Source organism: Octopus sinensis, linkage group LG17 (genome assembly GCF_006345805.1).
Source record: "Octopus sinensis linkage group LG17, ASM634580v1, whole genome shotgun sequence".
Classification (NCBI taxonomy): Eukaryota; Metazoa; Mollusca; class Cephalopoda; order Octopoda; family Octopodidae; genus Octopus; species Octopus sinensis.
This window is the reverse complement of record NC_043013.1, coordinates 27,736,621-27,749,071: the sequence shown is the minus strand read 5'-3', so window position 1 is coordinate 27,749,071 and position 12,451 is coordinate 27,736,621. Positions and strand designations below refer to the sequence as shown.

At 35.0% G+C, this 12,451-nt stretch overlaps 1 protein-coding gene across 1 annotated transcript in view; it reads right to left on the bottom strand.

Moving 5' to 3' along the window:
* Positions 1-481: 481 nt before the first annotated feature.
* The window catches only part of LOC115220681 (phosphopantothenate--cysteine ligase-like), a 22,113-nt gene continuing 10,143 nt past the window's right edge, over positions 482-12,451 (bottom strand). The window contains exons 2-7 of the mRNA XM_029790798.2: positions 10,295-10,383; positions 8,726-8,865; positions 5,987-6,201; positions 4,819-4,938; positions 3,882-3,947; positions 482-1,499 (exon numbers count right to left, since the gene is read on the bottom strand). Of these exons, the coding sequence (XP_029646658.1) occupies positions 1,326-1,499; positions 3,882-3,947; positions 4,819-4,938; positions 5,987-6,201; positions 8,726-8,865; positions 10,295-10,383 (804 nt within the window). The 3' untranslated portion in view covers positions 482-1,325. The remainder of the gene's footprint in view (positions 1,500-3,881; positions 3,948-4,818; positions 4,939-5,986; positions 6,202-8,725; positions 8,866-10,294; positions 10,384-12,451) is intronic.

Genomic DNA, 12,451 nt, shown 5'->3' with positions numbered 1-12,451 from the left:
TCTATTGAGCATTATCTGTTTGTAATGACTACACAATAATGATTTACATGTCTTACAGCTATCTTACCCTCCATTTGGTTTTTGCAATACATTTCTCTTCCATGTCAAATTGTTGTACCTTTTGACAAGGTATTAATATTATGGTGGTGCGTTGCCAGTATTGTTACAGTACAAAGACAAAAATGCTCAGTGGTATTTCTGGCTCTTTATATTCTGGTTGCCTTTAGCTTTTATTCTTCTGAAGTCAATAAATAAAATACCAGTTGAACACTAAGGTTGACGTAGGCAACTTTCCGCTCTTCAGAAAATTACTGGCTTTGAGCCAAAATCAGAAAAAATTATTATTATTGAGTGTGAGAGCAATGCATGCCATCAAAGTGACACTGGGGTACAAATATACGAAGCCCAGTATGCCCATCATGCGTACCCATCTGATAAGAGTACACCATGCACATGCATCACAACCATATGTGCATGACATGGTGATTTCATATCAAGATAAACAGTGTATGACCTTGAAAATGGAGCCCTGTTAGAATTTCCTTCAGGTTGAGCAGCCCATCCTGCTCAAAAGGTCCCTGAATATTATTATTATTATTTCTTTCTGCTCTGATCAATGAACCTGGGTCTATGGGAGTCCTTGATGGGAGATACTAGTCGGAAGACCTCCAGGTACAGGAGAGCCATCATTGTCATCACTCATTATTACAGACTACATGTGCTCACTTTTTTCTTCTACACACAGTTAAGACCCTGTTGTTAATGAAGTTTTTAGAACATCAAACTACAAACTAATACCCTAATCTATGCCTATGTCCACCTTTAAAACTGTAGACCCCAGCCAACCTTTCCCAGAGGCAAACTTAAATTTTTCTTGTATTTCAACAAGGCATTGAACAGTCTATTTGTGTGCAACGTTTTTATATGCAAGCATCAATTCCTGTAAACACTTATCAACATGCATACATACAAACACACATACACACAAAGAAAATAATACCAAAGAAAACCTGACAACAAAGTCTAGCCCTTGGTAATTCCTTATGCTCTGATACATCAAATTCTTTACTGGCATCACTGCCAACACTAACACTACTTTTAGCTTCTTTATCTCAGTCACTTCCACAAGTCAGTCATTCGGATCTAGCATGCAAAAATTATACATATGCATGGTAATAAGATTCTACTTGAAAAATAAAATTTACAGCAGAATTACAAAATCACAGTTTCTACAAAACTTCATTCTTCAAACTAATGAAATGTAGCAGAATGTTGAAGAACAGATTGCAGACGAACCAATCCCGCTCCCTCATCCCTATAAAGGATTATTTTTGGTTTAACATGTGGTTATGTATGGTTATCAACTCTTTGATAATGAGCTCTTCTATTTCAACTCCTTGTGAAAGACATTCGGCAGACAGCAAGATTGGTTTTGAGGAGTCTTTGGTAACCAGAATTACCTCTTCTTTCCTTGTCTCAAGAAGGTTGGCAATGACTAACTGGAAAATTATAGAAAATAAAAATGATATTTATTGAAAGAATAGAGAGAGGAAAAAAGATTAGAGAAAAAGAAATATGGAATAGATAGAGAGGAACAGAGTAGAAAGATACAATGGAAAAGGAACAGATTGAAAAAAGAATACAGTGAAAGGAAAGAATGAAGGGAAAGTAAACATTACCAAATGAAGAGGTTTCAGCTATTAACCAAATTTTCTCATGTAGAAGTTGCACTCATAATTTAGTGTTAAATTTTGGTACAAAATTCTTTTCCTTTCTGTTTTAGGTTTGCAATGTGTATAAATTGCATCCCAGCTTTTTTCAGTTAAAATCAAAATAAAAACAGTGCAACTTACACATGAGCAAATATGGTATGTTTTTCATAGACATGATATATATTTTAAAGTACAACATATTAAAGTACAGAAGAAGTTAAAAGATGTCAGGGAATCCACTAATTCTAAGTCATAACTCATGCCACAATCATTTTCGTTTTTGGTTCTTTAAGATATTTCACTTTCTTCTGTAGCCAGAAAAGAGACACACAGACAATTGGCCTAGGCTTACTCAGTAGCACCACCTGGTAAATATTCACGCAGTACTGATACTTGCATGTATTGCTTCAAGTTTTGGCACAATGCCAGCAACTAGTTTAAGGGATTAGTTGATTACGTCAGCTCCAGTACTAGACTGGTATTTTATTTTTCAAACATGAAAGGGTGAGAGTTGACCAGAATAATATAATATGAATTCGGAACAAAAAGAGCCAAAAGAAATGTTGCTAAGCAGTTTGTCTGATATGGCACCAACACATTGTAAATATTAACCAGGTAGTGCTATTGAGTTGAACCATGTCTTAAGTCTGAGATCAGCAACTCCTTTTTGAAATAAGCCAGCTTTTGATTTATTCTTAAATTTGCTCATACTCTATATATATTATCTTATATTAGGTTGAGGAAAACGTTTGTGAGCTGAACTTGTGCTAAATGGTCGCACCATCAACGCTGAAGTTTACTGCAAGCAAGTTGATTGAGTTTATGATGCGCTGGTTGAAAAGTGCCCCAAGACTTGTTCGTCGAAAATGCACTTTGTTTCAACAAGACAATGCAAAGCCACATACCACCAGAAAGACCAGCAGCAAGATTAAAGAACTGAACAGTGTGGAAGTTCTGCAGCATCCAGGCTATAGTCCAGATGTTGCTCCATCTGACTAAGGTCTCTTCTGATCAATGCAGCACTTTATGAAAGTCATTCAATGAAGTTAAAGAAGCCTGCCAAGAACCTTTCGATTCAAATCTGAAAGCTTGCAGATCATTGGCAGAAGGTCATGGAAAAGGATGATCTTTATTTTGAAGAATAGTTGTTGTTTTTGAATAAATTTTTGCATAAGAAATTATTTTAACATAGTGCATGAACTTTGTCCTCAACCTAGTATTTAAAATATCACCATATAGTCCTCCATTTCTATTTTTGGCAATGTTTATGAAAGCAAAAATTATTACAAATTGTGGCTCAAAAGAATCCACCGACTGCTCAATGGCCCACAAATACATTTAACTTTAAAATTTCTTAGAAAAAGGCAGATCCGCAGACAACACCTCAATAACCCATTTGTTCACAGCATCCTGCTGTCAACCCTGCTTAAAGTAGTTACAGCTGAAATCTATCCAAAATTATATATAAAACTTACACTGTACATATGATGAATTATACATATCATCCTCCATCTCCTCTAAGTCCCTAATTTCTATTTATACAGAGTTGGCCAAAAGTCAACTGACCGTAAATCAAAATTCCATAAATAATATTTGTAATTCTGTATTGACTTGAATGGAAAAATGTGTCGCTCAAGAAGGACTTCCGTTTGAACATATTTAGGTGCTTTTATTAAATTTATTCACTTGTTAAACATGAATAAATCTTGAAACTAAATGGTTGTGATTTACTGTCAGGTAACTTTTGGCCAACCCTGTATAGTGTATATATGAAGAGCTTGTAATTTTTAGAGGTACTTTACCACACTTGCCTTGACATTGAGAGTTAGTGGTCTCACTTTTCAGGTAACAGTCTTTTAAACTTGAGCTATCATTACCATATTTTCTAGCATACAAGTCAAATTTTATGGGCCAACATTTACAGTCTAAAATGTAGTTAAACTTACATACTCAAGATGATTTTGGAAGACCAAAAATTCCAAGTGAAATGCAGCAGAGTTTGGAAAGATAGTGATGATACTTGAGTGTTTACGCTACATATTTGCATTATGTACTACATTGAATTGTATTCTAGAAAATATGGTGAATAGTTTAAGGTAACAAATTTTGAAAAAAAGGTATCACCTGAAAATTTCCCTAACAATATAGGAAAATATTTTGTTTCCTTACCTGGTGTTGATATTTTTCTAGAGCTGCTTTTGATTTCGATATCAGCAAACTTCTGTTAGTTTCTAACTAAAAGTAACAAAAAGTCATTTTTGTTATGAATTTGCTTTAAATTAAAGTCCATAACATGGAAAGACAAAAAAAAGGGAAAAAAAGAACGTTTCGTTTAAGACGGAAGATGCATTGTGGTTAAGAAGTTTACTTTGAATTGTTAACCACACAGTCTCAAGTTCAATCCCATCCTTCAATTTAGAATCGCAGACAGATGGAGCTTGTGTGCATGTGCAACACTGGGATCATGAGATCATCTAAGGGAAGGAAACTCTGAGAGAAAATCACCCCACCCTCACCCCACTTCAAGTGCTGAAGTTTGGCCATTGGGCTAATCCACCTTTTGATTACAGAAACTTTAAGCACTCTGAAGAATCTACAACACCTTGGAGAGGTTGCTAAACTAGAAAGAGAAGGAAGCAGTTGTGAATCACAGCCACTGAAGGACAGCATGAAGAGAAAGAGAGAGAGAGTGGAAGCCTTATGTCACTTGGTATTAAGTGGAAAGAAGAAAAGAAGGGTGAAAAGGTAAAGGTGACTTTTGCAGGATTTGAACTCAGAATTCAGTGAACTCAAACAAATACCACATGATATTTTGTTCTACACTCTAACAACTCTGCCAGTTTGCCACCTGTATAAGTCAGGTTGTATATCTTAATTCAACATATCTCACTTGCCTGGCTCTGCATGCACACAGATTATCATCTTATTCAAAGGGAAATTTATTTCACATTAGCTTTGCACTGGACACAGTAATAGTTGAATAGCTAAGAAGGTTCCCAAGGTTCCAGGTTCATGCCAGAATGGAACATGGACATTAGATGATGACGCACTAGTCAAGTATATGTATTTTGATTGAGAATGTGCAATATAATGAAATGTTACTGACCTTAAAAGAAATTATAAAAGCATCTGGTGCCCAGTCTTTGACAAGTGGTTCCAATAATTTAGGAACCAATTGAAGAGATAATTGTAGAGAGCCATTTGAGGACTGGATTTTGTGTTCTGGCTACAAAAGGAGACAGTAAATATCAGTTAACATGGCAGCAATATAGAAATTATTTCAAGGGAGGGAGGGGTTCTAAATGGTCAATCAACATCCTAGAAATAGCAAGATAATTTCCCTCAAATCATAGCCAAATAACTTAAAAGCAAAAGAACATTTGGGATAATGTAGTCCTAAATAGACAATGCCTGAAAAAATAAAGAAAAAAAATGATATGGTTATGGTTGAATTTTTTTTTTATCATAGATCTTCTCTATCAACCAAGACTGGCCGGGGTTAAACAACATCAATTTAGATAATGTATGGCCTGGTGCAGCCTTCGGGCTTGCCAGACCCCAGTTGAACCGTCCAACCCATGCTAGCATGGAAAGCGGACGTTAAACGATGATGATGATGATGATGATGATGGGCAACCTTTCTCAAGAAGTAGACCATGTGAGAGATGGCTCATTATCAGGTGAGCCATACTACTAAAACAAATTCAAGGTAATTTACTTTTAGGCATGTCATTCACAAAGTCCCACAGGCTGCACTTTGATTGCCCCTGATTGATCTAAATCAGTGGTTCTTAACCATTTTTCACCTGTGGACCCCTTTGGTTCCTATTTTACTCAGATGAACTCCCAGAGTCAGTCAATGTTTAAAAAATCCTATTATATTTTTTATAATTAAACATTATTAGAAATTGTATTTTTTAAAAATTGATAAAATATTTTGTGTATAGCTGGAGTATAAGCAATTTATTGCAAATAAATTTTAACAACGAAATCTTATGTGGGCCCTGGTCAAGAACCCCTGACGTAGATAATAAAAGATGCTATAAGTGTTATTGAGCGTTGTTGTTGATTAGTCCCTGATCAGCCCTGACTGACCAGAGCTGTGATTAAACATGTTCCAGTCACAAGAACCTAATTCTTTTTTCTCACAGACAAAATACATAGAGCAACATGCAAGGTGATTGTCATAGACAGGTTAGTGTCAAAAGAGTTAAACAAAGAAGATTATCAGATTTGAAGAGAAGATAAAAGATAAGAAAAAACAGCATCCATACCATTTGATCTTTGGGAATATAGAAGTCAGACACGGCTGCTGCAAGATAGAGCATGGCATCGAGCTGGAGAGTTTTTAATGCCAGAGCTGCTATGCGGAGTAAATACAAATACTCACTCAATGTTGTAAAATCTACTGATAGTAACATTTCAGAATGTGTTACCTTTTGATAGATGCGTAAAATCTTGCTAATTTTCTCCTCATACTTGCCTTGCACTATGTACCGGAAAGAAGAAAAGTAAATGCATAAATAAACACAATAACCATAAGAGAATTAAAACAGATAAACAAAAACGAACCACCGTAAATCCTCGAGTATAGTCCGCCCTTGAGTATAATATGCAGGGGATTTTTAGGGGACTGTACCTTTGAAAAACCTAAACCTTGTGTATAATACGCACCCCTTCTCTAACTTGAGTCAAGGTCTATATAATGTCCTTGGTTTGTAAAAATGTATACGGTAACATCCTTTATTATTATTGTATATATAACATAATGCAAACGTATAACTTTTTTGTGCATTTTGTTTGCAGAAAATAAAGAAGTAACAGTAGAAACAGTAATAACGTTTAATAAATGTTGCTTACTGCAAGTTATGGATGATTCTTTTATGACTTCATGATTTCAGGCTTAGCTTAAGGTATTTTCGCGCCCGACATCACAAAATGCGTCTGAATAAACATTGCCAGACAGCAAATAGAGACTCGGACATTGCTTAGAAAACAATTTTCATTTTTAACCTCGTATATAGTACGCACAAGGGATTTTGACCATTAAATTTTGGGGAAAAAATGCGGATTATACTCAAGGATTTACGGCAGTTGACAGTTCTTGCAAAAAAAGAAAACCAAGTCCATAATTTGGCTAAGATATAAAACATGATTAGCCTAAGGTCAGTCTTTACTGAGTAAACCTATGATCAAGAAGCATTCCTCCTCAGAATATCCCACATAATATAACTGGGATAGCATTCCAAATAGAGATTTGGCTGCTGTTTCTAATTGGTTATGAGATTACACAGAGGAGGGGTTCTGTTGGTTTGAGAAAAAAACGTTTTTGTTGTTTAAACCCAGGTCAGTCCTGATTAAGCAGACATATGATAAAAGATCACCTCTGTTTTTTGTTGTATTTGCTTTTCTCTGAATACAGTATAAAGCATCTAGAATGATATAAATGTAGGCATTTTCATTTTTTCTTTAAATGTTAATTTCAAGGAACAGTTGGGTGTTATTTTTAGCAGGCCAAGAGTTCTGGCTCCATATTGACCTTGTAGGATTGATAAAATGCCAGTCAAGTACTGCAAGTCGACATTATTGATTATACTCTGCTTTCAACATTAACTTTACAAAAGAAATCATTTTAATAAAAGAAAGAATTACCATAGCATTGTTAGAGCAATGGGAAAGAATTCTTTGCAGTATTTCTTCCAGCTCTTTACATTTCGGAGTTCAAATCTTACCAAGGTCAACTTTACCTTTCACCCCTCTGGAGTCAATAAAATAAAGTAGCTACACTTACTGGTCCTGTGCTTAATTCAGAGACAAATAACTATTCATATTATGAAAAATATGTATTGTAACTCAGCATTATGTAGTATATATGCCAATTCCTTTGGTTTTTCTTTCTTAGTTTTTAAGGTCCTTACCTTAGTTAATATTATTACTGCCTTAATCCTTTGAATCCATACATCATACATAATACACTTTCTTCTTTATTTTAGAGATGAGGAATTATGTACATTATTTACATTGATGGATATTTGTCCTCACTTTGTTTGTTACCACAATGTTTTGGCTGATGTACTCTCCATCAGGTGTCCTGGTGGATTTTCAAACCCAACCCTTTATTTGACTAATAGAGTCCTCTCATCTGATTCCTAAAGTATTTTTTGCTGATGTTATTATTATCATTTATTCAAGTCATTGATTGAGATTGAACCAGAATCTTGAAGTTATTAGCTCATGTTCTTAACCACTATGCTATATGCCCGTGGGCTTGAATAATAGTAATAGCATCAGCAAAAAGTACCTTAGAAATGAGAACAGAGTACCTCATTGGTCAAATAAAGAGTTTGGTTTGAAATTCCAGCAGGACACCTGAAGAAGGCTGGCAGGTACATCAACCAAAACACGGTAACAACAAACAAGGTGAGGACATCTATCTGTCCAATGTAAATAATGTATAATACACATTCTAAAATTTTTCCAACCATCAGAATAACTTGGGACTTATGAAAGGAAAGCTTTATATTACTCAGGCGTATGGAACAAGGGACTAACTAAAAGTCTGAAGACAACCATCAACATTTAGGAGAAACTTATGAAAATGTTTCAGACAGACAAAGAGTTAAAAAGAACTGGGCTGTCCACTTTGGAAGCCTTCACCTTAGACCATGAGAAAAATCAATGTAACTTTTAAAATTTAGAGAAAGGTTTTTCAACATTTCTTTAAGCCTTTAGCATTCAAGCCAGCCATGTCTGGTCCAAATATTCTACCTGTTTTATGTTAAAACTAGCCAGATCCAGCCTCTCAAACCTACCTTGCAATGCCATTCTAAAAATAAACAATCACATTATCAAAATCCCTGAAACCTACAGGATAACGCATGATTAATTCAAAACAATGTGAATGAAAAGGCATTACATCTGACAGAATAATATGAGTGCTAAAGGGTGAAAAGACAAACAAAAGTAACAGTAAATTATTACTGTGATAATGAAGTATTTTTAATTAAACTTACCTGCAAGTGACTGTTCCTGGCCATCTTCACGGAATTCAAGAAAATCAAGTAGATTTTTCCGTGAAAAATTGCGAGAATATGGCTCAAGAGAACCGTTTCGGTGTAAGAATATCACTGCATAACCACTATTGAGAAAATATCTATTTACAAATTAATTGAAAATAACATTTGCCTTCTATAAAATCATTGAGCTTGCTTTTTTTAAATAAATAAATGGAAAATGGTAAATTTTCAAGATGAGATCAGATGTGGGAAAGTTTCCTTGAAACTTCAATTTAAGCTGATATTAGAAAGAATGTTAAATGGTTAGTGAATTTATTAATTTCCTTAGTATTTGTTTTTTTCCTATGCTAACAAGAATTTGGTGAGAATTTGAGGCAGGATTCTATGGCCAGATGCTAGTATAATAAAAAAACATGTAAAAACAAATATAAATGAACAAATGCTCTTCCTTTCACCAAACCTTAGCCATTTTTAAGCAAGAAGTTTCTTTCTAGAAACCTTTGAAAGTGCAGAGAGACAAATCATAATGTCAACAAGGAATGTCATCTTCATTATCATTTTGCTTAAGCAGTGGGTGACGTGTGGAACATATATATTCACACACATCCATATGACAGGCTTCCTGCAGTTTCCACTTACCAGATTCACTCACAAAGCATTGGTCAGCCTGGAGATATCAATGCCTTTTATAGAAGACATTTACCTGAAGTGCCATGCAGTGGGATCAAATCTGAAACCATGTGGTAGCAAAGTGAGCAAACTAAAGTAAATAGATTTGACCCTCCATTGATGAACACCTCTGACCAATAAAGTATTTTTTAATCTTTCTTGCTATTCTGTGGGTGAAGCATGAGAATTACAATTTTTTTGCCTTTTCAATAGTAGATACATCAATCAAAGTTCTGTTTTTAATGTATAGTAAGTCTCCCTTCTCTCACGTCCTTTCCTCCAAATCCTTTAAGTATGGCAATTGAAATCAGGAAATTCCAAATTCCTTTCAATATTTTCCATCAACATCTTTTCACTGATATATGGTAGAATTACATTATTTACATTTGATGGATATTTGTCCTCATCGTGTTTGTTTTTAACACGTTTCAGCTGATATACCCTCCAGCCTTCATCAGGTGTCTTGGGGAAATTTAAAACCTGGGCTCTCATTCCTAAGGTATTTTTGATATTATTATATTGTAGAATTAGTCAGTCCATTGATTTCATTAAGTATTGGTGCTTGAGACTAGTTAGTCTACTTTCCCTTTTGCTAACACACTACACTCACGGAGTGGTTGGTGTTAGGAAGGGCATCCAGCTGTAGAAACACTACCAGATCAGATTGGTGCCTGGTGCAGCCTCCTGGATTCCCAGACCCCAGTCGAACCGTCCAACCCATGCTAACATGTAAAACGGATGTTAAACGATGATGATGATGATGATTCTTTTTCCCCTTTTTCTGTCTTAAAGATTTTATCAAAGTTACTAAACAAGACATCATTTTGAAAATAGTAAAAGCAAATATAAATTCGTATAATATAAAGTTTTTAAAAAAAAAACACAGAATAAGGATACTCAGCTGATGCTGATCCACGGGTCCCCTGGCTGAAGTTGTCAATAAAACGTACAGTTCGGCTTTCTAATGGAACAATGGTACCTCCAGACTAAAAAAAAAAATAAAAAGGTAAACACAATGAGGTACTTAGAAAATGCAATTTATATAACACAAATCTGTAAATAAATGATTATGATAAATATATAAAGCAGAGATTTCTAAAACCCTTTGTGTCTTAAGAGGGAAACCCTTTAAACTCCAATTGTATCATCTACAGTAAGTTAGTTTGAATGGCTAAACCACATTCCTCACCCCAAACTAATTTGAGAACATTAAAATCAGATCTGTAAGTTAAATACATGCTAGTTATATGATATATCATATTTTCCACCATACAAATCGAATTTTTCAGACCAAAATTAACAGTAAAAAAACATAGGTTGACTTACACACTAAGACAATTTTGGTAGACCAATAATTCCATGTGAAATGCAGCAAGATTTGCAAAGTTAGGGATGGTGCTGTTTCAATATTTACACTATATACTATGTTGACTTGTATACCAAAAAATACAGTATCTGTTCAGTCAATGACAAAACGCAGTGCCTACCAGGAACCATCAATCTTTCAGCTCTTAGTTAACACCTCCTCCACTCAGCCAACTACACTTCCCAATAAATATTGAACAAATTTCAAATACATTGTATAATCAAATTTTATAATCAAGATTCTTTTACTTGTTTCAGTCATTTGACTGCAGCCATGCTGGAGCACCACCTTTAGTCGAACAAATTGACACCAGGACTTATTCTTTCTAAGCTTAGTACTTATTCTATCAGTCTCTTTTGCCAAACTGCTAAGTTACAGGGATGCAAACACACCAACATCAGTTGTCAAATGATGGAGGGAGAACAAACATATACTTATTTATATATATATATATATATATACATATATAAATACGCGACGGGCCTCTTTCAGTTTCCATCAACCTAATCCACTCACAAGGCTTTGGTCAGCCTGACTCTATAGTAGAAGACACTTGCCCAAGGTGCCACACAGTGGGACTGAACCATGTCGTTGGTATGCAAGCTACTTACCATACAGCCACTCCATGTGATTATAATAATGTTCTCAAGCGACAATAACTCCTGGCCCTCATAATTCGAAACACTGCTTCACAACCACTGGTCTTTGGCATTCATTAATAAGAAAACCAAGGAGTCAAGTTCTTCTAACTTTCTACATAAAAAAGGGTTATACTTTGGCACCATTTCTAATAAAATAGGTCTGTCCAAAACGAAACCAAACACTTGAAACAGCCTATCAACTAACCTGAGCAATGTAATCATGATTGTGGTACTGAGTATGGATAGCTCTGACCTTTAACTTATTTTACCCAAATCATGCCGCACAAGTCATCAATCTACAAGTGAATGTAAACGTGGAACAGAAAAAGAAACCCTGCAAGTTATTTCCCTTGATAGGCCGTAAAAATCGATTGTATTTTTACCATTATAGACTGTGGATCAAGTCTAGTCTACACCAGAACTCTCATCCAAAAAACTATGATTACAGACGTTCTAACCGTGACAACCTCGTCTCTTCTTTTCAGCCAATGTATCAAGGACAACATTATTCAATATGTCCTTTTTTTTTTGACAATAGGGTTAGATTTAGCTAGATTTGAAGGACTCGTTAGTAAGTTGAACAGTTCTTAATTGCGTCTCCCAGGGCTTCATGCATAAATAAATAAATTTTTCTTTGACTGATTTGCGTTTTACTTTTTATGGTGTGGCCCAGGTTCTGGATTTAGAAAAGGTTGAAAACCACTGACATAGAGGTTCTCACATTGGATTGATATTACTAGTGTAAATAATCCAGACTGATATAATCAGTGGGGATAAGTGGTTGTTTATAATAGTAAAGAGGATAAATATCTCACATCATCTAACTTCATCTCACATTAGGAATATATATTTTTTTTCTTGTTTCAGTCATTAGACTGTGGTCATACTGGGGCACTGTCTTGAAGAATTTTTAGTTGTTATTTCTAAAAAAAAAGCTTGGTAATTATTACATAGGTCTCTTTTGCCAATCTGCTAAGTTATGTGGACATAAACACACCAACACTGGTTGTCAAGCAGTGATGGGGGACAAACAGACACACACACACA